Genomic DNA, 25,615 nt, shown 5'->3' with positions numbered 1-25,615 from the left:
GGGTTAACCAACGTTTGTTTCCTCTATACTTTGTCATGCCCTAAAAGTACAACAGTACATCGGTATTTCGCTCGTTGCAAATTTAATGATCTATTGTTGAATGATTATTGAGGATAATTCATAGGAAATGTCCGCGTCGCGATTTTAATCGAGACTTCCTAAAAATGTATTGTGTTTAAGTCGCCTTGCAAATTGAGATAGTGCAAAATGTTTCCAATAAAATATAAGTTAATTTAACTTACGCTGGTACCCATTTCTTTAAAACTAACGAAAATAAATTAACTTGATCAGTTTCAGTTAGTAAACAAGAATTAATGCTCTGTGGCTCGATTTTCCAGATCTACCGTTAATTTGTTACCACTATGAACTTAAGAGGTCAAATACTAATTAATCTTACCAACTTTAAAAAACCTATAAATTGACAAATATTAAATATAAATCTGTGTTATTCAAATGTAATCGACAGGAGCGTGTAACCATGACCTTCGTGTTATATAACCACGGCAACACGTAACACCTGAGAAATCAACATTTTTACCAAACAGATCTCAATTCTCGCTAAAGTAAACCTCCTTCGTTTGACTATACAATGCTGTCAAAACTGTAAAAACCTTGCCCTTTTTACAAAAAAAAACAAATAATATAGCGCGGCCTCTTTTCAATGGTCTATATTTTAAAATTGTTCCTTATTTTTTTTTAATCACTCATATATATTACATTGTTAATGATCTCGTTTAATTTTTTAAACAACTCGCAAGTGTTAATTAAAGGGATTTTTTATCTGGTCTTAATAACTAAATAGTATTTTTGACTCAATTTTGTTTCCTTCATTTAACATAAAAAACACTGTTTTGGCGTCTTCCGCAATGTTAGTATTTAATTAATTAATTTGATTATTGTGAACTGTAAAATACATGATTTAAGTACAAAAAAAAAATACGATAAGATGACAATATATTGAGTAGTAACGAGCGGGTCGCGACAATATGGTGACCTCTGATATTTGCGTGTAGGAACACGAGATCGATACAAATTTGGCTTTATCTGTGCTATGGCAACTATCAATGTTTATTTTAGCGCCAGTTTACTGATGCCTTTTTTTTAAGAATTTTATAATAATATCATTATTTTCATGAATATTACATTTATTTTTATTATTTCACTTAAGGTTCGCCAAATCAGCATTCAATAATAAAAGTTGATTGAACTTTTTAAAGCTTCCTGAAAGTAAATTTTAGTTTTTTTCATCCGTTTGCAGACCTACACAATTTTAAAAATACCATTTTCTTCTCTCAGGACATAGGACCAACAAACGGGTAGGTAAGATGGTATAACTACCTCAGTAGTTTCGTTTCTCTTCCGACTCTACCTTCTATTATAAAGGGTTTTAATCGGGCAAAGTATAACTTTAAATGAATAAGCAACTGTAAAACCGCCTTTATTAATATCGACAAGTCAATTAAATACTTTAAATTCTTGTTAATTACAAACACCCGATTACACATGCTTTACGCGAATGAAAAACGTGATACAGATACGACAATGACGATGTAGTATTTTACATACAAATTGGACTCCAGGCCAATATTCAGCCAACTCCGACTACGCAGCAGTTAATTCATATTGGTCTTGTGTGTGGACACCTGCTATGCTCTATGGAGTACGCACTCTATGCCCTCATATATCGGCGAGCAAGTTTACCGACATAAGCCTACCTATGGCTATGTGTGCTTTTCAAAACACAGTCTAATAACCAGGCCAATCATTGAAAAACACTCTTAAATTGTGCTCACGTCCGCAATTTATAGCTATAATTCCTACATATTAATATAGTCTTAGAGATTTGCACATTACAGAAGATTAATTACAAGGGTAGTTACAAAATGTTTTTAACACGTATTTTGAACAAAATGCAGCCTTAGTGCAAGCACTAAGGCTCCTTATTACAAGTAAATAAATACAAAACATATGTAGCAAAAGGGTTAGCCTTTAATAAGTAATAAGAACACAGAATATAGATTTAAGTCAACTTTTCAAGAGCATTCCTATATAAGGATAACTTGCGAACTATGTTTAATTAGCGTTAAAAATACTAATAACATTAACATTATCTGTGGCTGATATTTTTGTCTCATTTATCTTTGATTCGGTCATTACTTCTTCTCATACTACCCCTAAACGTTTACCGAGATTCATTTAGAAGGAATCTTCGAGATGTTGACTTACATTGCTACTTTTGTACTGACATGCTGAGCAATCACCATACAAAACAATTAATGGATAGCATTTAAATATTTATGTTTAAAGTCTGTCGGTCGTAATGAGTGCATGATTATTATAAAGTAATAATTTACACGCTATCCAGAATAACGATGTGTCTTGACTCAGTATCTCTCCCGCTTTCGAAATATAAGCTCCATAGACTGTGACAAAAGTGGCTGTGATATAAATTTAATCGTCATTCATAATTTTAAAAAATAAATTTATTTTTTCTTTGAAATTATGTAGCGGCGTTAACACATTCTATTTTTAAAATAGTGCAATTTAAGACTTTAAAAACTTAGGACTTTTTTTTAAAACATTTTTTAATTATTCATTCAAAATGGGGTGGAATTTTACGCAAAAACAGTGGTTAACAATATTTGTTATAGCCATTGCTGACTTTTGTAACGCTATTTGTGTCGCGCTACAAGCACCATTTTATCCTCAAGAGGTTGGTATTTATTCTTATATTTGTATATTTTAGTTTTATCCCAGGTATAAGCATTTTTCGATTTTTCTTTAAGCAGTTTCGTAGGAAAACTGTTTCCGTAGAGTGAACTTTCAAAATTAAAATGTATAAAAAATAACATATTGCCTTTACAAACTGCCTAAAACATTTCTATCATACTGTCAATTATAAAAAAAATCAGTAACTTAATTTTCATATTTTCTCGATTAATCATATAAACCTTTTTTTAAATTAGTATAGGTACGTATTCAGTTTTTCTTTAATGAGAATGACATTTAAAAACTTTTTTTTATTTTAACATGCGTCGAATTTTTAAATCTATCAATAAGCACGAATATAAATTCGTCCTTGACAATTTGAAAACGATCAATCGCTCTCTAGTATTTCGTCATCAAAATGGACGAATTATAAAATTATATACAAATTTAAACATAATATTATAATTCGGTATTCGTCATCGTATAATAATCGTATCGAATAACACGTAATACTTTTTAAACTGAAGATAACTTAATAAAGTTAGCATTGAAAAACCGTGACAGTTATGATTATAGAATTATGCGCTCTCACTATGCAAATTGGTAGACCAGCGTTTTTTTTATAATAAATGATGAACATCATTGAACAATATCTAGTGATGAAAAAATAGTAAAGACCGGTTTCAGGTAACATATCCAATATATAAAGTGGCAGATAATGTACAAAAAAATCTGTTAATATTCCACCTGATAACTTAGCCGACATTTCAAAAGAGCCACAAAGCAATGTTTGTCACCAGGTTTCGATTAATTATAAAGTATATTTCAGGAGAAACATAAAGAGCGGCATGATGAATAATATAATAGAAAAAATGTAATAGAATATTAAATTTAGCCGAAAATTCGGAAAATGAAAAGGGTAGCCTTCAAATTTTCTCTTCGATTTTAGACCTATCTATGATATAATATAATATGTGCACAAGTCTCAATATTCTTCAAATGTTAAATTATAAATAACTACAAAACCTATCGCAGATATTTTATTTATTTAAGGAGTTTATTTGACGATTTAGCGGCATTTGCGGGTCCATCGTGGTGGAGCATGGCACAAGATAGACAGGTTTGGAAGGAAAGAGGGGAGGCCTTTGCCCAGCAGTGGGACACATAAAGGGCTAACAAAAAAAAAAAGGAGTTAAAGTTTACTGTGAACTTGCGAATAATGACAAAGCCTATGAGTGACCATTAAAATATAATTGAGACTAGAATAATTATGTACAAGTCATTCATGACTGTCCCAATTAGGTCTCCAACGTAAGCTTTTGACGGTCAGTGATGACTAAGATCATGTTCAGATGACGAGCGTTTAAAGACCGTCGCGCGCATGCGCTTGAAAAAATCCGTTTTCATGTAATGTTTCTTAAACATATGAACCAGCATCTTAGCATAGTCATGCAAATCAAAATTCAAAAGACATCAGTAACTCATTTCACAAAAATCGAAAATCATAGGAGAAGCTTCAAGTTAGTTGGTACCACGTCTGGGGCTCGCGATAACCTCCGCGCGAACTTATCAGCGCCGCGCCGCCACAATCGCTCGGCGCTGCGAGAGTGCGAGCACGCGGCTTATATAACAACACATAGCTTTACATTGTCTTCTTATGTATGTGCATTTTTAATTAACAGTATTTGTAACTGTAATTATTGTTGCGAAAATTTCGTTTTTGTTTTGCTACGTAGTGGTTTCGATGTTTGCAAATACTCCTAAATGACACGAATTCCAATTTTCGAGTTTTACCTGAAGCTGTTAAGGCCGGCTCCCTTCTTAGGCGAGCTTTCGGCAAGCATTTTACTTGCAAGTGCCTACTGCAATTAAACTAACAAAATTACTGCTGTAACGCCTTTAGGGAGGTCACGGAGTTCTTAAGAATGGCGTATAGTGAGAAGAAGCTATAAAATAAATTATTTACCCCCGGGTTCTGAGTACATTTAGCGGTAGTTTATCTATTCAATATAAAGCGATATAAATTGAACTCATTAATGTCCCACGGAATTAGGGAGGGGGTTGGGTCTAAACGCTGGCCAAGGTCGGGTTGGTGTGGCATTAGTTTGTCATTGGTTAGTCAATATCTCGCGTTTGACTAATGAAAATAAGTTCCTACACTCTTTTAAATAAGACGTATTTTCTTCTGAGTAAGGTTACAATACAAATTTCTAGAATCCATGCGTAACATAACATTAATTTATACGCAAATGTGTTAAGCATGTACAAAATCCCACGGTTCAATTAGTAATTTGATAAAGCAGTGCAAATGCGTAAATTCGTCCGTTACGTCACACATCTTGGGTACACACACTCCACACGTAACCCGAATATTGTTGACACACGAACTCAAACCACTTCGATTGAAGATTGAATTAAGTAAATGTAACAAAAGAATGAGGTAATCCCTAACTTTGATTATATAAATCAGTAAGGTTTTTGCGAAACTGAAATATGATGGAAATACCTTATGTACGCTGATCATTATCTGCCTGTTTCTGTTTCGTGATTGGGCAAACCATCATAGTTCTACCTTAAGAAAATGTTCAGTAGATTTTTGTTTCGAAAGGTTAACGGTAAATTGCTTGTCATTTATACTTGACAAAATAGTCAAATTAGAGACCTTTAGCTTTTAATGTTTGCATTTACTAGTTCATTCATACTTGCTTAATCCATATGCTGCCTGTACGGCTAAACCGCTGAACTGATTTCGAGTAAAATTTTGCTCAGAGATACTTGGAGAATAATCTATATCTTAGCTACTGGCATGTTAAATAAAAGACTGAAACGTAGCTAAGTTTCAATGATATTTCAATCTAAAGTTATACCTACAATACTGTAGCTCGATTCACTACCACTATCGACTACCGAAAACCGGCTAGCTAGCGCCTCTAGCGGGCCACATAAGAACTATTTTGGCAGTACATTTTAAATGTCAAACTCTCGATACTCGACAGTACCGACTGTAAGAGAATTACAGATGAATCTAGCGTGGAATACTAAAAACGTGGTGATTACAAAAGCAGTATTAAATCATAATCGGGTAGGGTCACAATAATTTGTGCAACGTTACCTTGAGAGCGCATGTTACGTGATCGTCATCAGTCACCGCACTCACCGCACTCGGCGCACTCGCGCGACGTACCAACATGTCATCATTCACATATTATTATCTAATTCAACACTCATTATCATATTTTAAGAATGAGAGCAAATTTTTAAATTTTCTTCCAAAAATCTTCTACTTACTGCAACTTTTGAGTCACTAATCCATAGGTATTCTTTCTATAAAATTAACTAGTGTAAAAAGAATTCTATGTTTTAATGCAGGTTAAAAAATATAAAAAAAAAATTTCTGTGTGTTTTATAATAATTTGTCCAGTCGTTTTGATTTGATTGAGCAACTAACATCCAAGACACTTAACGATTTAAGTATCAATATAATTAGAAGCAAGTAATAATCTTCACTCCTTCTTCAACTCTTTGGAAACATGTCAGACTTTATCTGAACTTCAAAGTTTAAAATATTGATATTGATCAGTTTTGCTAAAGTAATATATTTCCACAATATAGGTTACTCTTGCAATGGACTTAACTATATTTTATCAATTTTTCTTCTACTCTCGTAGTCTCAAAGTTAATTTACTTTAATGTTACCAAAATACATTTGTTTACATGTCATATCGTGTTCCCAATAAATTACGAAACGCCTGTTCTACATCACCATCGAATATTCCAACTTAATGTTGAATCGTTCCATAAACGTATCTTATCGTATGTTCTAGAACGCGACAAATGGTCCGTGTACTTGAATGATAAAGGGTGGTAAACAAAGTTCAATGCAAGTTGTTGATAGTTTAGCCGCTCTACTTCTCACTAACGATGTGTTGTGGTAGGCTTTATGTTATTCCTCGATGATTGTTTTTTATTGGTCGATTTATCCATGAAAAAAAGTACGCAACGGTATTTTTTCGTAGTACATTAAGTATTGTTTTAGCTTGGTGATTTAATGTTATAATACGAAGATACGTATATAATTATTTTTTACTACACACACTTTAAGTATTAGCTGTAAATTATACACGTACAAAAATTAGGAAAGAAAATTACTATCTTGATAATATCGATAACGAACTTATAGAGAAAATATCGAAATTATTCTACAAATAAAGTAGACGATAAATAAAACGGTTATTTTTTTTATTGAAATATACAAATAGGGACCCAGAGTAATAATGAAAACCAGATACGAGGCTATTTTAAATGTAGGTTATTTTAAACCTATCTAGTATGTCTAAGGAGAAATTATCTTTTTCCCAGCGAGCAAAACAAAGGTCGGACTTTAAACCGAGTATAACTTGTTTACTAAGATTATTTTTATTGTTAATGCAAATGCGGTAGTACGGTTATTTACTTTAATAATTATTGAGTAAATTAGGAATTTTTTGCATCAAAAAGAAATCAAATTTCTATTTTGCGACGTTTTTATTAAGAAAAATAAATATTCTTAGTACAATCAACCTGGGTAACTTTGAATCTTTTGAGTAACATTGACAGTGGGAATATGAACTAGTTTCGATTATTTTTTCATATGAAGCCAACACAATTGATATAGGTTTATTATAGTTTTGCAAACTTTTATCAATTGTGTTGGTTTCATATTGACCTAAATCTGCCTTAAGGGAAGGCCAGAACCACGGCTAACTTCCAAAAAAGTAGAAAGGTACGAGTACCTTTAACATACAGATTTTCCTAACTAAATTAAAGAAAAAAATCCTTTAGGAGTAATGCAGTAATAATCCATTTAAGTTGTCACATGACGGAATAATCGGTTCTTAATCTAATAAATCTTATACATACACGAACGAGTATATTAATTAGTCCAATTATACATTTGTATTGATGCATCTAGAGGTCAATTTCACTGACCGCGTAATACACAAGTAGCTAAAGTTAATTGATTTACTAGATGTTAGATAAAACATTCAATTAAAACCTCTTTATCTATGTATTACTTTGTATTTATCTTGATACAAACTTGTGTACGCGTGTCTAATACATTTTACATGGAATACAATACAAACGTCATTGAAAGACATTGAGATAAATTACTAATATTGTAATTATGTTGTGTTATCGGATTAATTATTATTTAGTAGAGGATACAGATTCTGGGTGGAGTTTTGATTGGAAGGCAGTTGACTTATAAACTTGTTTAAATTACAATACTTCAGCAATTTCCAGATAATTCTAAGTTTCTTGAAATTGAAATATATCTACATTGGACGTATTCAAAATTTCTTATAAGTTCCCTCTTAACATAGAAAACGGATCTCGCCATAATGTAATTCCTACTTGCGGCACTAATCTACACAATTGCCCAAACTTTTTTCATATAATTTATAATACGAAGAGTTTTTTTTTGTAACTAATAATTGGAACCAAAAGAAGAACATCCTATAATCGGTATTTAAAATTTATTTTATATTTCAGGCTGAAAAGAAAGGATGTACGGCAACAGAGTACGGTCTTGTGTTCGGCGTGTTCGAGCTGATCGTGTTCCTCGTGAGTCCACTATATGGAGCCCATCTAAACAGGATAGGACCCAAATTGCTCTTCAATGGCGGAATACTAACGACGGGAACATGCGCCATTTTGTTCGGGTAAGATAATTTTGTAATTGCCGACTATAACTTTGATCGAAATAATAAATAAAAGTATTAAATAACAACAGTATGGTGTTGAATCCTATTGCAAACAAAAAGGTTGAATATGTCAGGGAATGTTATCTACTTGAAAACCTACATTGTTTAGTAAAGAGGTTTAATTTGCAAATCGCAATTTTATTTATATATAACTGGCAGTTTTACTCGAAAAAAATAGCAAGATGCCTTTTTCCCAAAAAAAGAAACAAAAAAGAAAACTTTAATGGCATTCTAAATTTTTTTCGACAGTAAATGACAGTACTTACCAGAATAGAAAAAAAAATCGTGAATAAGTTTGTATTAAAATTAAATGAAATAAAATTCATGATTTAAACATTTATTTCTCTTGTATACAGAATGCTGGACAAGGTGGAAGGTCACGTGCCGTTCATCACGTTGAGCTTCATCATCCGTATCGTGGAGGCGATGGGCAATGCCGCCTTCCTCACGGCCTCCTTCGCCATCATCGCCAAGGAGTTCCCTAACAATGTCGCCACCATGTTTGTGAGTATTCCTTTACCTACTCTTTCTTACTCAAATATGGTTACTATGTTTTGCAATTTAATTGGCTTGTGTTGGAAACTTTAGCTTTCTCGCAGTGACAGTGTGTAAAAGATGTGTTACTTGATTTTTAGGCTACAGTAAATTGCCAGTAAAAATACTGATATTTTTTATTATTTGTGGAAATTAAATATCAAAGACTATTTAAGCTTCCATCTTGATTAGTGCGGGTGAGAATCCCGGCAAAAAACTAAAATAAATAATATTTTATATTTAACTAGCTGACCCGCGCAACTTCGCTTGCGTCACCTAAGAGAATGGGTCAAAATTTTCCCCGTTTTTGTAACATTTTTCGTTGCTACTCCGCTCCTAATTACCGTAGCGTGATGTTATATAGTCTATAGCCTTCCTCGATAAATGGGCTATCTAACACTGAAATAATTTTTCAAATCGGACCAGTAGTTCCTGAGATTAGCGCGTTCAAACAAACAAACAAACAAACAATCAAACAAACAAACAAACAAACAATCAAACAAACAAACAAACTCTTCAGCTTTATTATATTAGTATAGATTTAGATTAATTACCACAGGAATAAACATCTAATAAGAAGAATGTAATGTGTAAAGTCAGAAAGTTTGTATTGGTCGTACCAAGTGATGTTCTTTGGTCCCTGGCTACCCCTACGGGAAAAACCAAAAATAGTAGTTATTTGTTAATTGATACAAAATAAATATAATTGTATTATTAAGTCATTCTGAGCAATACTTAAAAATCTTTCGCAATGATGCAAAATGAACATTCAAAGACCACACAGGTCGTTTTTTCAGGCACATATCATACCGCGGGACATATAGAGTTCAGACCGCGGGGTCGTGGGGTTACTGACTAACGCGCTGATAACGTGCCATTGACCTCAAATGTACTGATAATTAATATACTGTGTACCTAGGGTTAGGATTATTAATTGAATTGTTTTACTGGAGATCTGTTATCGAAAGTTGAGTGTTTTATTCAAGATTCGATTTATTGTTAACTAGCTTTTACGACTTCGTCCGTCACCTGTATTTTCCCATGGGAATGCGTCATTTTCCCGGGGTAAAAAGCAGCCTATGTCCTTTCTCGGGTATCAAAATATCTCCATACCAAATTTCATGCAAATTGGTTCAGTAGTTTAGTCGTGACTGAGTAACAGAAAGACAAAGTAACTTTCAGTCAATAATTTCAGTTGTTTAGACGACAAGAATGTAACTACTAAATATATTTGAACGCATTATCATCGTTATTATACGTACTGCTATACTGCCTAACTGCTGGGCAAGGGTCTTCTCCCGGAATATGGGGCAGAGTCAGAGGACTTTGCCCCATTTTGCTTGCCCGTTACCTGAATTCCGGCATAAATTGTGAAAACTATTTTAATTAAAGGTTATTCCGTAACATCTTTTTTACTTACTTCTTACGTGTTATATCTTGTGTCTGTAACTAAAATATTTACAAATGGAAAATATGTAACTTCTAATTGAATTATTAATTTAGAAATAAAGCTGGAATTTAACATATTTTGTCACAAATTAATAAAAAAATGCTCATCATACACCAATGAATTGACTTTATAACGCCTGTAAAATTGTATGTAGCAATCTTTTAGTGCGTAAAGCTATCAACTATTTATTAGGGGTTGTAGAGTCATAAATACTACCGCACACTTCATTATTTTCCTTCCAAAAAACAAAAAAGAGGGCCAATTTCCTACCAACTTCGACGATCAACAACTGAGTAACTAATGACAAATTTTAGATAAAAAAATATCTGTGTACTTAGCATATCTAGTGGGACCAACATTTTTTAAGTAGATTTTAAACATCATAATATCGAATATAATATATTAAGTTATTTTTCTATACTAATGTATAAAGCTGGAGAGTTTGTTTGATTGTTTGAACGCGCTAATCTCAGGAATTACTGGTCAGGAATTCTTTCAGTGTTAGATAGCCCATTAATGGAGGAAGGCTATAGGCTATTATATAATCACACTACGACTAATAGGAGCAGAGTACCAGTTAAAAATGTTACAAAAACGGGGAAAATTTTACCCATTCTCTCGTACGTGTCGCAAGCGAAGTTGCGCGGGTCAGCTAGTACAACATAGTTCTATTCTCATTCCGCAGGCTTCCCTGGAAACGTTCTTCGGTCTCGGTCTGATCGTCGGTCCGACGCTAGGTGGCGCGCTGTACGCATTAGGCGGGTACTCGCTACCGTTCGCCGTGCTCGGCTCAGCGCTGTTCTGTGCGGCCGTCATGAGCTGCGTCGTGCTGCCCAGGAACCATGATGATGAGGATGTTAAGCCTAGTGGACGTGAGTATTATATAGGAAATCCATTAATTATTATTTAAATAATATGTGTTATTTCATAGATTTGTTAAAAGAAAGAAAGAACTCAAGTTTGTAGTTAAAATCATATGATTAAATTTAATTTTTTTGAACACATATTTAAAGTTATAGTCACGTTCATTTAGTCATAATCATAAAATTTATGAATTAGGTACCTTCTTTGGTTAAAGTTTACTCAAAATCGCTATAGATTTTTGTGGAAACGCTACTGTTTGCTATTCTGTTCCAATAGGCACATGCTGTAAAATATCAGCAGTAACAATTGAGTTACTTACATAAATATCAAAGTATCTATCTACTATCAGCTTATATCAATGAAAAATTCATTGATAAGGTTATTTAATTTTGTCTAATATGTAATCGCGATCAAGCATTGCAGTGCTATGCTATGTTAAAAATACACTGGTTGTGGTTGCAATTTCTGATTATCTGATATCTGCTGCTCCTGCAATGCAAATATATATTTTTATGTATAAATTTGACAGAAGAAATAAACAAAGTGGTTATTAATTTCCAGCGACAATGATATCGCTGTTGAAAGTGCCTGGCGTGGTGTTGTCCGCAATCAGTATTATATCTACCAGTATGAGCATCGGCTTCCTGCAGGCCACGCTCGAACCACATCTAAGACAAGTAAGTACATTATTCACTAACAAATCATTTTAGCCACCAACTAGCCTAAGATAATTTCTAATTCAGCATGCAGTTTTGTACTTCGATACTAAGTATCAACATTTTCGAATTCAAGACACTGTCTGTGAAAATGTTGCGAAAGTAATATTAAAAATATCTTACAATTTATACGTGAAACTAAAAAGTAAAACTTTTCACTAATCTACGTAGCCTAGGTATCATACTCGAAGATAAATCTTAAAACAGCAACTTGTAGGAAAGCAAATAAAAGTAGCTTACCTGAACTAAACTTAATGAAAATATCAAAGAATAGCAGAACTAGAAAACTAAAAATTTATTAGATTTTGTAGTGAAAATTTGAAACAATTCACATAAAAGACCAAATAATCATCATCTTGTTCTTCCTCCAGTTTAACTTCTCCCCGATGGTGCTTGGTCTTATGTTCGTGATCAACGGAGGCGTGTACGCGGTGTCAGCGCCGGTGTGGGGCTGGTTGTGTGACCATCCTGCTGTTAGACCTAAGGTCGTCATCGCTTTCGGCTGTATCTTCGTAGCAGCTGGCTTCCTGCTCGTAGGACCTGCTCCCTTCTTCGATATGCCTACGTAAGTATTTATATCCCCTATATTATTATTAACTTAAAAACAGTGGTTGGCAGACACCTCGTGATCCGAACTTACTTCAATTAATGTACAACTTTTAAGTTGTCTGTAATACTAATAGTATATTAGACTCTAGTTCTCATTGGCGGAACCCTTCTTCGAGATTGTAATAGACAATCATTGAAAGCATTCTTGTTTTTTGTTTTCTTACTTCATGAGTACTTTGAGAACATCTAAACACTAGTAAAATAAAGCCTATAAGGTATTTTATTGAACTCGCTAATTACTGAACTAGTCGGATTTTGGAGTCCCACGCCATTAGTTACAGAAGTGAAAAGTACGGCACATTGCTGATGTCTTAAAAGAGTATAATTCTAAAATGATGTATTTTGTTTGCAGAATGATGTGGGTGACTATAATGGGTCTGGTGCTCCACGGACTAGGTATGGGCAGTCAGCTCGTCGCCTCCTTCTCTGACGCACTTGGAACTGCCATGTAAGTTACACTTTACTTTATTACATAGAGTTGATTTCGTATCTCTAACGACTATCGACAACGAAATAGCTATCGAAAATCTTCCTATAAATAACGGATCAGCGCCCCTAACGTATCGTGTAGTAACTAATTTTAAATGTCTTACTCTCGATAGCACTGAGTGTTGGCAATTTCGATATGATTTTTGGTAGAGTGATAAGTGATTCGCCATGAACTGACATAGACTATTTATTTTAATTCATAGCTCATTGCTGCTTTATTTGATTACAGTATGTAATTTAAAAAATACCTAAGTAATATTTTCTTTCGAAGCAATGACCGGTTCCACAAATTTTTGCCTTCAAAAATACTTCTTAATAGTTTTTTTCACTGATGACATAATTGCATCCGAACATGTTATCAAGATAAAATTCCTGTATAATCGAAATATAATGACTATTATGAGCAACCACTAAAATATGCATATTTTTTATCTCTTTACCCGCTTTAAAGAATAAATACTGATAATGACAAGCATATTTTAAATACCATCATGTTTTTTAACCTTTAATTGTGTGATATTGCTACGAGAAGACTGGGCAGGGGACAGACTATCGTAATTTAGAAGACATAGTTTTATTTATTTACTTAAAAATACGCCATTTTAATCTTATTTTAGTAAATTTGACGGACATTGTTCTTTGAGAATTATTACGATGACGTTCTGCTCTGATCGTAATACTATATTTTTTCTACATTTTCAACATCTGATACATTTTACTTAATTGACACATTATCTTCTTTATATGTCAGTCTGTTTATTATTAAAAACCATATATGGATATTCGTTTAGTATATTTTGAATTCAGTAGAAACATATGCTGCACAGACGGAGAGGAAACTCTATTTCATTAATAGCTGTTAATTTCCTAACAATAAAATCTATTTTCATCAAACTATAGAACAAAAAGCCTTATTGAATCATGATCATATTTCCTAATTACATCTAAAACAGTGGCGTGACCAGAACAATTAACTACAAACTCCTGAAGATCATTAGTTTACAACATAGATTCGATTTTATGTAAATGATCGGTATTGTTTTCAAAACACGGATATTTATTATAATTGATAGCAATGAGGAATAAACCTTGCAGTATTGCACTATTGCAATAATCTATCAATATGAATGAACATCACGCAATAATAACTACAAACCTGAGAAATAATGAATTATCGATATACCTAATTAAAAAAAGAATTCTCTTAAAATGTTTAAAGAACCATTCTGTCTGGCATATAATAATAATATGTGTATTGTGTAGTACTAATTTTCAATGCATACAAATCGCCAAAATAGTCGGATAATAACTATCTATGGGCAACTCAAATATAACATGTTCTTCTCCAGAGTGTAAAATTGCTCTACCAAATTTTGTGGTTCAGTTGATTTCACTTACAGTCTACCACTTTTCTATCGAGTATCGAGCGTGTGACGTCTAAAATGCACTTTACAATGAGTTCCCATGACATCAATTACATTAGAAGCACTTCATACAAAATATGTCGACTTTGTTTCTCTTACCTTTTTTAAATTATACTCGACATTCGTAGAAAATCGTCACTCTATAGAGTACACGAAATCATAAAATTACTTGGTATAGTATAATAATCCCCTTAGTTTCAAATCTATTCTCTCTCTCTTAATTTCTTAACCTAAAACGTCTTATCCCTACAGTGCGAGTGGTCTCCCGAACTCGATAGAGACATATGGCCTGGTGTCAGGTATGTGGACGTCCACGTTCGCGCTGGGAGCGTTCATCGGACCCACAGTCTCCGGCTTCCTGTTTGACTACATCGGCTTCCGAAACTCTACTATGTTTATATTTGTTCTACATTGTGTTGTGGTGAGTTACCTTTTAAACTATAAATAACTATGGGAATGTCATTTAAAGTTGCAAATTTTATAAGGCGTTAATTCTAACAGGAATAATTACAAAAAAATGGATGCATTTAATTTAATCAACTTCAATGTAGATTCCCGAAACGCATCAATTCAAATAAATATTTACTCAATTTAAGCGTCTCGAAACTACAATCTTTAATTCAAAATGAAAAATGAATACTCGCAGAGTGGCCCACGTTTAGTATTAGAACTTATTGTCTTAAAAACCCGTAAACAATCCTTTCATTGATTCGCAAAACGTAATTTTGTAGCTTCTAGTTCTATGGCTTGACCAATGTCAATCTTCAGAACGGCTTTAGTCCTATGTACTCCCTTGTTTATTCCTGTACTCTTTTGTTGTCGTTTATGTACAGTTTCAATAGGTTTTTATAATTTATAGTAATTGTTCGCAGGCAATGTTAATGTTAATGTTCACGTGTGTATGTGACCGTACGTCCAAGATGGACGTGTCGGTGTCGGCGGGAGATCTGCTGCAGATCGACGGCACCCTCGACGAGTCTGTGCTGCTTGGAGATAAGATGCCGCCGCCCAGGACTAAGAGGTAAATATGTTATTGGATTTTCTGTACGTCGTACTTTTTGTTATAGGAAAATAACTCTGTCTGCTTCATGTCTCAATAAATCTCACATTTGGTTGCGATGCTCATACTGAGTGAAAATTTGTGAAGGGATTTTAATTGGGTTTGCAGTGGTGAACTCACCGACACTACTCGAAAGCTCCGTAAACACTTGATTGGAAATTCGATTTATTTCCCAAAACGTTACAGTTTTGTTGCAGTTACAAATTGCATTAAAATTTGATGCATTTTAAATCTGGTGCAGCACCTGCAATTGTTAAAGAGCCAGGCATACAAGTTCATCACGATGTTTTTATTACCGTTACGCCACAATAATTATTTTAACTTCGAATATTCGATGGTGTGTTGGATGTCGATGCTGCTGAAATCACCACTACCTCTATATATACCCCTTAACACCAACATCAAAATCACTACAGCATCGACATCTATATCCACAGGAACGAATACAAGAGATTCGACCACGAGCCATCAAACAGTCGTCGTTGCGGCATCAGCGTGGAGAAGTCCCGTCCTCCAGCGATGAACAGTCTCATCGCTTGCTCCAGCTACAAGAACAGACGGTCGCCCTGGAGCCAGCGGACTCCTAGGTACAGACCCACTTATGGCTCCCTCGACCATAGGTACAAGGGCGCTTATGGCACGTAAGATAATTTTATGTGTATTTTTTAAGGTCTTTTGGTACGAAGGGATTCTTATAAATTCAGTTCTAATAGCTGCATACATACGTACTTAAAGGCACGCTTCCTTCCCATAGGGATAGATAGAGTGTGTTTCATATAATTCTGATTTCAAATAATACTGAACGGCTCGAGTTTATACGGTGACGATCCCTTTAAGATTCGATACATCTGTTATGAGATTAGAATACTTCGTATCAAATTCTTAGATTATATTATTATCGTTTAATGGTACCTATGTATATAATGCAAGTTTCAGTGTTTTATACTTTTGTAAATATAGTATCTACTATTTTATTTTTTTATGTATTTTTGCTTAGACTTACTTTTCGTTTGAAGAAACTCTTAATTAATATAAACCTAAAGGTTTTTTTTGCTAGCACGTTCGAACAAAGAAATTCTTCACATTTATATTATTAGTAGGTACATTTACAAATCAATTTCCATTATTGTTACTGACCACGTGTAAATCTATTATGAATACTTAAAAACGGATTTTTGAACGTATATTTATATTATATTTAAAAATCACATACTTACTTGCATTTACCATACTTGTCGATATTTATTTTAGTCTCGATTTAGTGAGATTTTAGTAATAATCTTAATTAAGTAATAATATTAATGTATCGGTTTAAAACGATCAACATAATTATTTTCTACATTGCGAACCCTGATTTAAATTTATGATGATCTAATTAGATCAAAGGTGTCACTATTTTACACAAATAGAGTAAGATTTACTCAATTGGTTTTTTTTCAATAAATATAATATACTTACAGATTTCTTTTCAAATCAAAAGTTAGGTAAGTTCGTTATAATATTATTAATCTTTGTTTATAATTCCTATTAATGTTAAAACTTTGTAAATATATTGTAACTAGTATAACAATATGTTAAATCAATAAAATATACAATACACCTCTTGTTTTCTTTCAAAAAGTTTAAATTAATTAAGTAATTAAGATTCGAACAGAACAACCGCTGAACCATGAAGATGATTTTCGAAGACTCCTATAAGTTTTAACCCATGTGACAAATGGAAACGCGTCTTTATCCAGAATACAAGAAGTAATCCTTGTATTCGTCACACATGTTAAGGCCGAGCTAAGGGTTTGTTTTCGTTCATAAATAGTTAGAAGAACTCACAAGTATACAGGGTAAACTAAACTTATTTCCTAATCATAACTAAATAACCAAACCCAACCCGCACTTGGCCAGCGTGGTGGACTCAAGGCCTAACCCCTCCCCCTCGTTTAGGAGGAGACACTTGCTCTGCAGTGGGACAGTAATGGGATAAAAAAAAAAAAAACCACACATTTTCTTACGTGAAGACGCTAAATTATTTACGTGAAAGGTGAGTGCTTATATTTTTAACTATCAACTAAGGAACTATTCAAACCGGTTCAAAGTTTGTCATTTGTGTAAACAGGTATAAGTCTCAATGATTGACTGTTAAGTACTGTGACGCAACACTCCGCTTCGCAGATGATGCAACGTAATGAGACGGCAAATGACACCGGTTGGACCAATACCATCTTATTTGTGACTACTTTATAAGTACTACTCTTGCAATAATGATACAATTATTGTTATAACTACTGCTGAGTACAAGTCTTTTCTCGTTATGAGAAAAGTTTTCGGTCTAGAGTCAATAGCGCTCCTTAGTGGGAGTGGGACCTGTTAAAAAATATCTTTAACATACAAGGTACATTCACCATAAAAGCAAGCGTAAATTAGGTGCGTGTGTACGTGTATCCCTAAAGATTAAACAATCCTAATCGTAAACATGTAATATGCCTTTGTAAAAGTAGAGTTAATTTCAAATGTTTGTGGGTTTATGGACTATTATATCGTGGCCGCATGGACCATACTTTAATCAGCTGAAGAAGTGTTCTGCCCAGTTTTACCGCTATTAACATTTGCTTGGGTGCTATACTAAACCACTAAGACTACTTCACCGCCAACTAACATGATAACATTAAAATTCTTTATACAAGTTAAAGATGTTACTGAAATAAGAACAAGGTAAGTCATACATCTCACAAGATTTATTCGTTCCATAATTTTGGACGAATTCCAGAATAAAACGCTAAGAAACTATCAACAACCGTTTAGTATTCTACATTTGTATTGAATGTTTTACTTTCATCAAACATGACACGATTTGTGTTGTCGTGATATCGACACTTGCGATTGCAAAATTGTTTTGAACTGATCAATCGATAGATACCTATTTTATACCCGCAAGGCGTTGACAACGGCTTTGATTTTAAAACCGCAGTTCGGACATCTACTAAAGAGTTTATTATCTATTATAGAAAAAAATAAAGTAGTATGGAGATAGTTGAAGACGTTGGATAAATATGATACGTTTTATCTCCAAACGAAGATCTTAGGAACAAGTTCTTTAAAGAATTCCATAGTTATGCTGATGCAGTTCCGTTACAACCCTAATATAGATTACTCTATCGTCTAGGTTTGCTTGTTAAACCAAAAGATACGTGAAATCATGTATGTTTGTATGTATGTAAACCAAAGCTTAAAGTCTAAGAAGCAACATACATGAGGTCACTCCGTTACATAATAAAATACCTCTGCATTTCCCGTCGTAATCATCAACGTTTAAAATACCAGATTCTTTAGCTATGTACTCTTATCTGATGCAATAGTATGCACACAGCATTACGCTTAACGCAAATATACATGACTCTAATTATAAAATAAGCTTAAAATTAGTACCTACTACCTACCTAGCTAATCTTAAAATTTTAGACGATAAAACATAGAAAACTCCATTTCCTACAGTCGGTAGTAACGATTAATAGCGCAATTCTCTGCAGTCTGCAGAATTTGACATAAAGAATGTACTGCCAAAATAGTTCTTGTGGAGCCCAGTAGGGGCGTTAAACAGATTTTCGTGTAAAATTTCACGATAGCCGGCTGGTTGTCGGTAGACGATAGTGGTAGAGAATCGAGCTACTACAAGCGTTTGTCAATATTACAGGAAGACAATTTCGTTAACAAGTTTTTTCAAAATACGCTAAGGGCGCTGATCGGTATTTTATACAAGATTTGTAGATAGCTACAGTTACTCGAGTGTCGACATTCGATAGCGGTAAAAAATTGCTGATTTATATCAATTCTGCATAGCATTGGATACTTTTTGGTACATTACAGCGAATTCTTATAGAGTAGCTTATAAATCACATAAAATAAAAGCAACAAATCAACATTTGCAAGTTTATAACACACATTACTTAACATTAAATCGTAATCAACCTTGACATCGCAGATGTCATAAACAAATCATTATATAGGCACTACATTTACACTTATTTACCGTGGTAGCATTGAACTAGATACAATTTTTTGTCCTTACGATCTCAATATCAAACGTGAGATAACTAGACATATTTTCTTTGAAATAACATAAGCGTACACTAATTTAGGTTTTAAATAATACAACTCTTTCACGTTACACCAAATTCTAAAACTATTATTCTATTACAGTAAGTTTTCATTGCTGGTTATATAAGATTACGAAGTCTCGTTGTATCAACAAAAGCGTCAATGTATTTGAAAGAAGTTTTGTTTATCGTTTGTAGATTGTGTTTGAGTGTGAGGTGTGTAGAATTTTGCGAAAGCAAGGACGTTGTATTGGCTAAGGTGGCAGTTTACAAGCCAGGGCGGTTTCTCTCGCGCCGATGTCGAATCGAACATTGTTTACGATTCTCTTGATAAAATGACTTTGATTTAATCCATCTACGGATTTTACGGCATAATGCTCATTATGGAGTAAATAAACGATATTTTGTATAAGTTTATTATAGACTTTTTTGAGTTTTATGTGATTTATGTAGGCTTACTTTTCTAAGTTGGTTAAGGCTTTCTCCCCAAAGCTGGACAAGTATAGATCAGATAAGGCATAGTCCTTATTCTATTAATAACTCTTTAGTAGCTTAACGCACTGTTTTCTTTCAACATTTAAACAAGAAGCAAATACAACAGCAGCTAATTTTAACACTTACTAGTAAAATGTCTTGGCTTCACCACTTTTTCAAAATCACAAGTTTATGCTATAGTTATGACTGATCTTAAGTTGCATTCTACTCTGCAAGTCTTAACACGCAGTTCAGAATAAATAAATAATAATTAATAAACATAATATAATGAATAAGATCACGTCATCCCACAGAATAAGGTGCATTTATGCAGGAAACGTTCTACACAGATTTAAAACTCGAAACTCCAATTATACATCTTAGTTTGTATTTTATGTCTTACAATTAAATTTTGTGGAATTAGATCGATAAATGATAATCAAATTTGTCTTTTAAGCAAGATTCTGTACCCTCGCTAAATAATTTACATTTAAGTAGTAACCTATATGAGTTTGTGCGACCAAAAGAATAAGAGATTTGTGAAAATAGAGACCATTCCCAAAAATGAATTTGCAGACTGGAGTCGTCAACATTGCAGGTTTATTTAATTAGTAATGCTTAATCTAACTACTACTACGGGCCGAGACACAGCCCCGAGATACAACTTAGACTGCATGTAAATATGTATGCACTATGATCTTCCAACTACAGTTCCACAACTTAGTAGAGAGCTTGGGTACTCGTAATTTGACTAGAGTGTAATAAATAATTTCACCATATATGTCCAAAACAAAACAGCATTCTTAACACAGGCTTTTAAACAACATTTTATTTTTACAATCAAACATACAAACGATATATTATACACTGATTAGTGTACCTAGATGTTTAATGTAATTCCTATAACATGCACTATACAGTAAAGCCACTCATCCTTGTATTTCTCATTGCAACGACTGATCTCAAGAGGTCACGGGCCACTTGACACAGGCCCTCATACAACCTTCACTAATATACATAATAATAGTCGCTTGTGAAAGTCGCACACCGTTTACGGTAACATGACGGCTGAACATCTTTACTTGAAGACATTGCGAGCATGGACACAATCAATCATAAAAAATAGTAAGATTCAACTTTGAAAGGGGAATTGTAGTTTGTATACTTTGTGCCTACTAAGGAAATCAGCAAATTGCACAATCAGTACAGAATATTGCACTGATCAATATCTGTTTTTTCATTTGATTCTATGATAATATTTGGTAATAAGTGGATTGCTTTATTTCTTCATTATGAGATCTTGACTATGACTCTACAAAAAACAACATTTTAGCACGCCATCTGTTGGCTTGTATACTGCTACACACTGAGGGGTAGCTACCCCTAAATGTAATGACAATGTAAGGAACGTAGGGGATGTAGGGTCGCGCGCAATATTGAGATGGCGACACAGGAAAAATTAAAAGTCGGTGTTAAGATTCTCCGCGAGTGAATGACTACCGCGAGCCTTTAGACGGAAGTCATACTTACCTGGCATAGGGGACACCGTGATCAAGAAGGCGGTTCCCCCAGGGCGAGACCTCTCCATTGCACTGCGGTTTGGTTGACCCCTGCGATTATCCCTAATGCGGATAACTCGGATGCGTAATTTTTGGTAGTGGGGACTGCGTACGCGCTGTCCCCCTTGTAAAAGTTATAAAAACACCTAATTATAAAGATTCTGGCCCTTGATTATATTAAGCTTGTCGTTCTACTCCGGAGATTGATCCTCTATGTAATCTCTACATCGTACGTCTAGCGCAATAAGGACAGAAGCACGAGTGGATAAATTCAATCTTTTTTAGCTATGAATAATACATATACAGTCTTATTATATCAATTTAAATATTCGTAATGACTATAACTACGTATATATTAATTACCATAATCTATGCAAAATATAGAATAACCAAATTCAGAATGATCGATCAAAATATTATACGTTAGGCAAAAAAAAATAGCCCGGAAGAAAATATGTCAGGCTAGATGTCAAATTAAAAAAGAACAAATTTTTAAAGTGATGACGCATCAAAAACCGCAAAAAACTTTGCGATTCTCATTACAGTGACGTCACATTTTAGTCGGTTAGTCACGTTTGGGATCTTCTTGAGACTACCAGTCTGACTGCAGTCTTTAATTTGGAATTTTATTTTGAAATATTGCATTGTAAAAATTTAAATTTGTAATTGATATCTAATTTCGTTTTGTTATTTATTTATTTATCTGATGAATAAATGAATCTAGAGAACAATTCTTATTTTATTTAGACTGGATTAGGTTTCCATATCAAGGTCTTTATGACCTTCCCATGGCTTCCTATCTCACCTGATGGTTAGGAAAGACGAAGACGAATTAATTAAGATAATCTGCTGTGCAAACTACATTTTGGTGGAATTCCATTTTGGTAGAAATACAAGAATGTAGTTTACCCTTGCGAGTTTAGCGAAGTCATTAATGGGTCCGTTCCGCTCGCGGTGGAAACCGGGCTTAAGATGCCTTATCAGAAAGTAAATCAAAATTACTTATTTCGGGCTACTGCCCATAGATAAATACCTTAACTTACCAAGTATATAATATATACCTAAACACTTTCTTTCAATAACACACTATCATATGTCAGTAATACCTATGCCTTAGCGCCAACATCAATCAGTCATAACTACCAATATTATAATCTTGCAAGGCCGCGGTACTGGTGAAATAAAATGATCGAGTTATCAGAACAGTTGGGTAAGATCTATTACACAATAAACCTGCACAAACTCACGAGCAATCATTATACTTGATAACAAGTTCTCATTATTATATTACGTAATTGTTTAATAAATATAATCAGGCTTACTATGACACTACTATACTAGGACAATTAGGGCTTTTTTTCGATAATAACACAATAGAAAGAAGCTCTTAAGATAGAGAGTAGAGAGCAGAGATTGTATGAAAACTATTTTATGAGAGAGAAAGTTTGTAGGATTGTTTTTTTTTTTTTCATTAAATGTGAGTCTGTAGCTAACAAAATTTTATTATATTATGAAAGAATTGTTATTGAAAAATAGCCGAAAACTAATAAAAAAAAATATTTTCTTGCGGTCGCAGACACGAGCGCAGCGTCCTTTAAACGTTTATAGTACTTAAAGGTATTAGAATCAGTACCTAGTCTTGAATTCAAGTGACGTCACAAGGCGCCACCACTGATTATCACACCACGAAATGAACATTAAGTCATTATCAGATGTAAATAGATTCGTATTGTCATTGTACAAATATTTTATGTGATTTACACCCACGCTCGATCTATGTTGGTCTGTGTATGGACGTGTATGGACGTCTTGACCTTGCCTCATGATCATTTGAATCAACGGCTTTTTGTGTTATTACTTAAATGTAGGTTAATTTGAATAAGGACGGTTTTAACGTATGATGACATTTTGTGATAGACTTTGAATAACTACATGTTGATGTTTTGTGTTCTAGACAAGTCTCATACTATCTTGAAGATCAATTCTCAGATTTCATTAAGTATAATGAAGGACTTTGCCTGAAAACTTTCGACCATATAAGTATTACTAGGGAATTCATAAGATTATTTCTACTTCTAGGCCAAAAATACTTAAACCACATGAAATTACACTACTTGTATGTTTTAAAAGTAATAGAGTACAAATAATTATACATATACATAAGTAGTTGTTCCACAGAGACTGCGACAAAAACGGTGAGTCGGCAATGTTGCCGGTACTGTAACAGGAAGGTCCTGATATCATCGCGAAGACCCGCTATGTGGGGTGGAAGTACCAATACTTGGCTTTATTATAATATTTATTTAGTAAAGTATATAACCATTTCTCAAATCATTAAATAAAATATATGGTAAGAAATAACTTTTGAAATGATAACTCAGAACGAAATTACAAGACATATTTTCAAGTTTTATAGAAAGTGCGGGGTGACAGTTTTCACTGAAATAAATTACAACTTAATGGTTCAGTATTTATAGTTTGCTTTTAAGAGTAACAAATTAAAGTACATGTAAGACAGGCTAAATCACCATCAATTCTCAAAACACCACTGACATTGAGATTATAAATACAATCCAAAAAAAACAAAATCTTTTGTCAGAAAGACGCTGAACCGATTCAAATATCACCGCCGATTGACCGCCATTAAAATTCTCAACCAATCAATTACAATGCCGGTATTATTCGTTCACCTTACGACGATGGCGTACTATGGCCGACCAGTCGGGCAACACTGAGTCACGACTCGCGGTTCAAATTTCCAACCGTTTGCACCCCGAGACTAAATAAAACCGGTAATCGGTAAAGTAGTAAAACACCGACTTTAAGGTATTTAGGGCTAAGGTTGAAGCAAAAACCTTTTAGTAAAAGGTTTTGGAATTTCTATACCAAATATTTTAGCTTTCATTCGTTACTGGGGACTTAGGGTATTGTTTACGGGATATTTGTTGCCTCTCTCTCTCTTCTTCAGTTAATGACAACGCAATGATAAAGTAAAGATTCAACGTGATTTAAGACATATCTGCGCAGTAGTTAGATTCATTTTTATTTTCCGCTTAAGAAAATGGCACGCAAAATGGCGATCACTATGTAAACATGTCAAGGAAAACTAAAGGAAAGTGACGAGCCCTAGCACAAACTAATTACTGCAAGGCAAAGACAACATTGTCATTCAGCCTACCTTCTTTAAAAAGTAAATACCTACTTGAACGAGCGCCAGAAAAGCGAAAAGCCACAGATTAAAAACATTGCAAAGTAAGTTTATTATCGGCTTGCAAGTGATCGAAAGTCAAGTGCGAGTTGTTTTAAGTCATGGACACACCTGACGACGCGTGACCCTTTGGGTAACTTTCCTTTGGCAGGGGAGCGCAACCTTTTTTTGCAAAATGTTTTTTTTTTTCAAGACGCAATAATTTTTAATTGTTCCAAGGCCTAATTATCAGTCTACCGAATAACATTGGACATTTTCATTAATTTAGAATGATTTTCTGTTTTGCGTTAAACTATAACCAATCTTAAGAAAATATTATTATTTTTGCTCTTTGTGAATTAGTCAGATGAAGTCGATAAAAATCTTAAAAAAAAGGTTATTTTATTGAATGTTATTATTCTGAAGATAAAGGGAGGTGTTTATATCCCTCGTGTGATAACTTATAAATATTCTAAATCGGTTGGTTTATAATCTGGTCGGTGCAGATTCAAACAGGATATTCTAATTATTTACAAGAATCCTGTATAAATAAATAACAGGTTTTCTTCTCCTTATGTTACCTAAACAAGTCGATATCATTACCATGGCTGGTTTTAAAACAATAATGAAAAAATACAAATATGAATATTTCTTTACAATATACGATTTAAATTATTTTCTTTGCAGTTTTTTTGTTGTTGTTGTATA

At 33.7% G+C, this 25,615-nt stretch overlaps 1 protein-coding gene and 1 non-coding gene across 2 annotated transcripts; both read left to right on the top strand.

Annotated features, from left to right (window-relative positions):
* Positions 1 to 2,390: 2,390 nt before the first annotated feature.
* Positions 2,391 to 17,149, top strand: LOC142980008 (MFS-type transporter SLC18B1-like). Its single transcript, XM_076125271.1, has 10 exons — positions 2,391 to 2,713; positions 8,242 to 8,411; positions 8,810 to 8,957; positions 11,123 to 11,309; positions 11,863 to 11,978; positions 12,389 to 12,582; positions 12,979 to 13,074; positions 14,792 to 14,960; positions 15,412 to 15,560; positions 16,037 to 17,149. The coding sequence occupies exons 1-10, from the start codon at positions 2,603 to 2,605 to the stop codon at positions 16,242 to 16,244; spliced, it is 1,548 nt and encodes a 515-aa protein (XP_075981386.1). The 5' UTR covers positions 2,391 to 2,602; the 3' UTR covers positions 16,245 to 17,149.
* A 4,534-nt stretch (positions 17,150 to 21,683) lies between these two features.
* LOC142986450 (U1 spliceosomal RNA) lies at positions 21,684 to 21,845 on the top strand. The gene has a single exon (XR_012960371.1). It is a non-coding gene; the product is annotated as a U1 spliceosomal RNA (small nuclear RNA).
* Positions 21,846 to 25,615: the final 3,770 nt, after the last annotated feature.

Source organism: Anticarsia gemmatalis, chromosome 2, assembly GCF_050436995.1.
Source record: "Anticarsia gemmatalis isolate Benzon Research Colony breed Stoneville strain chromosome 2, ilAntGemm2 primary, whole genome shotgun sequence".
Classification (NCBI taxonomy): Eukaryota; Metazoa; Arthropoda; class Insecta; order Lepidoptera; family Erebidae; genus Anticarsia; species Anticarsia gemmatalis.
This window is presented reverse-complemented; position numbering and strand designations above follow the sequence as displayed.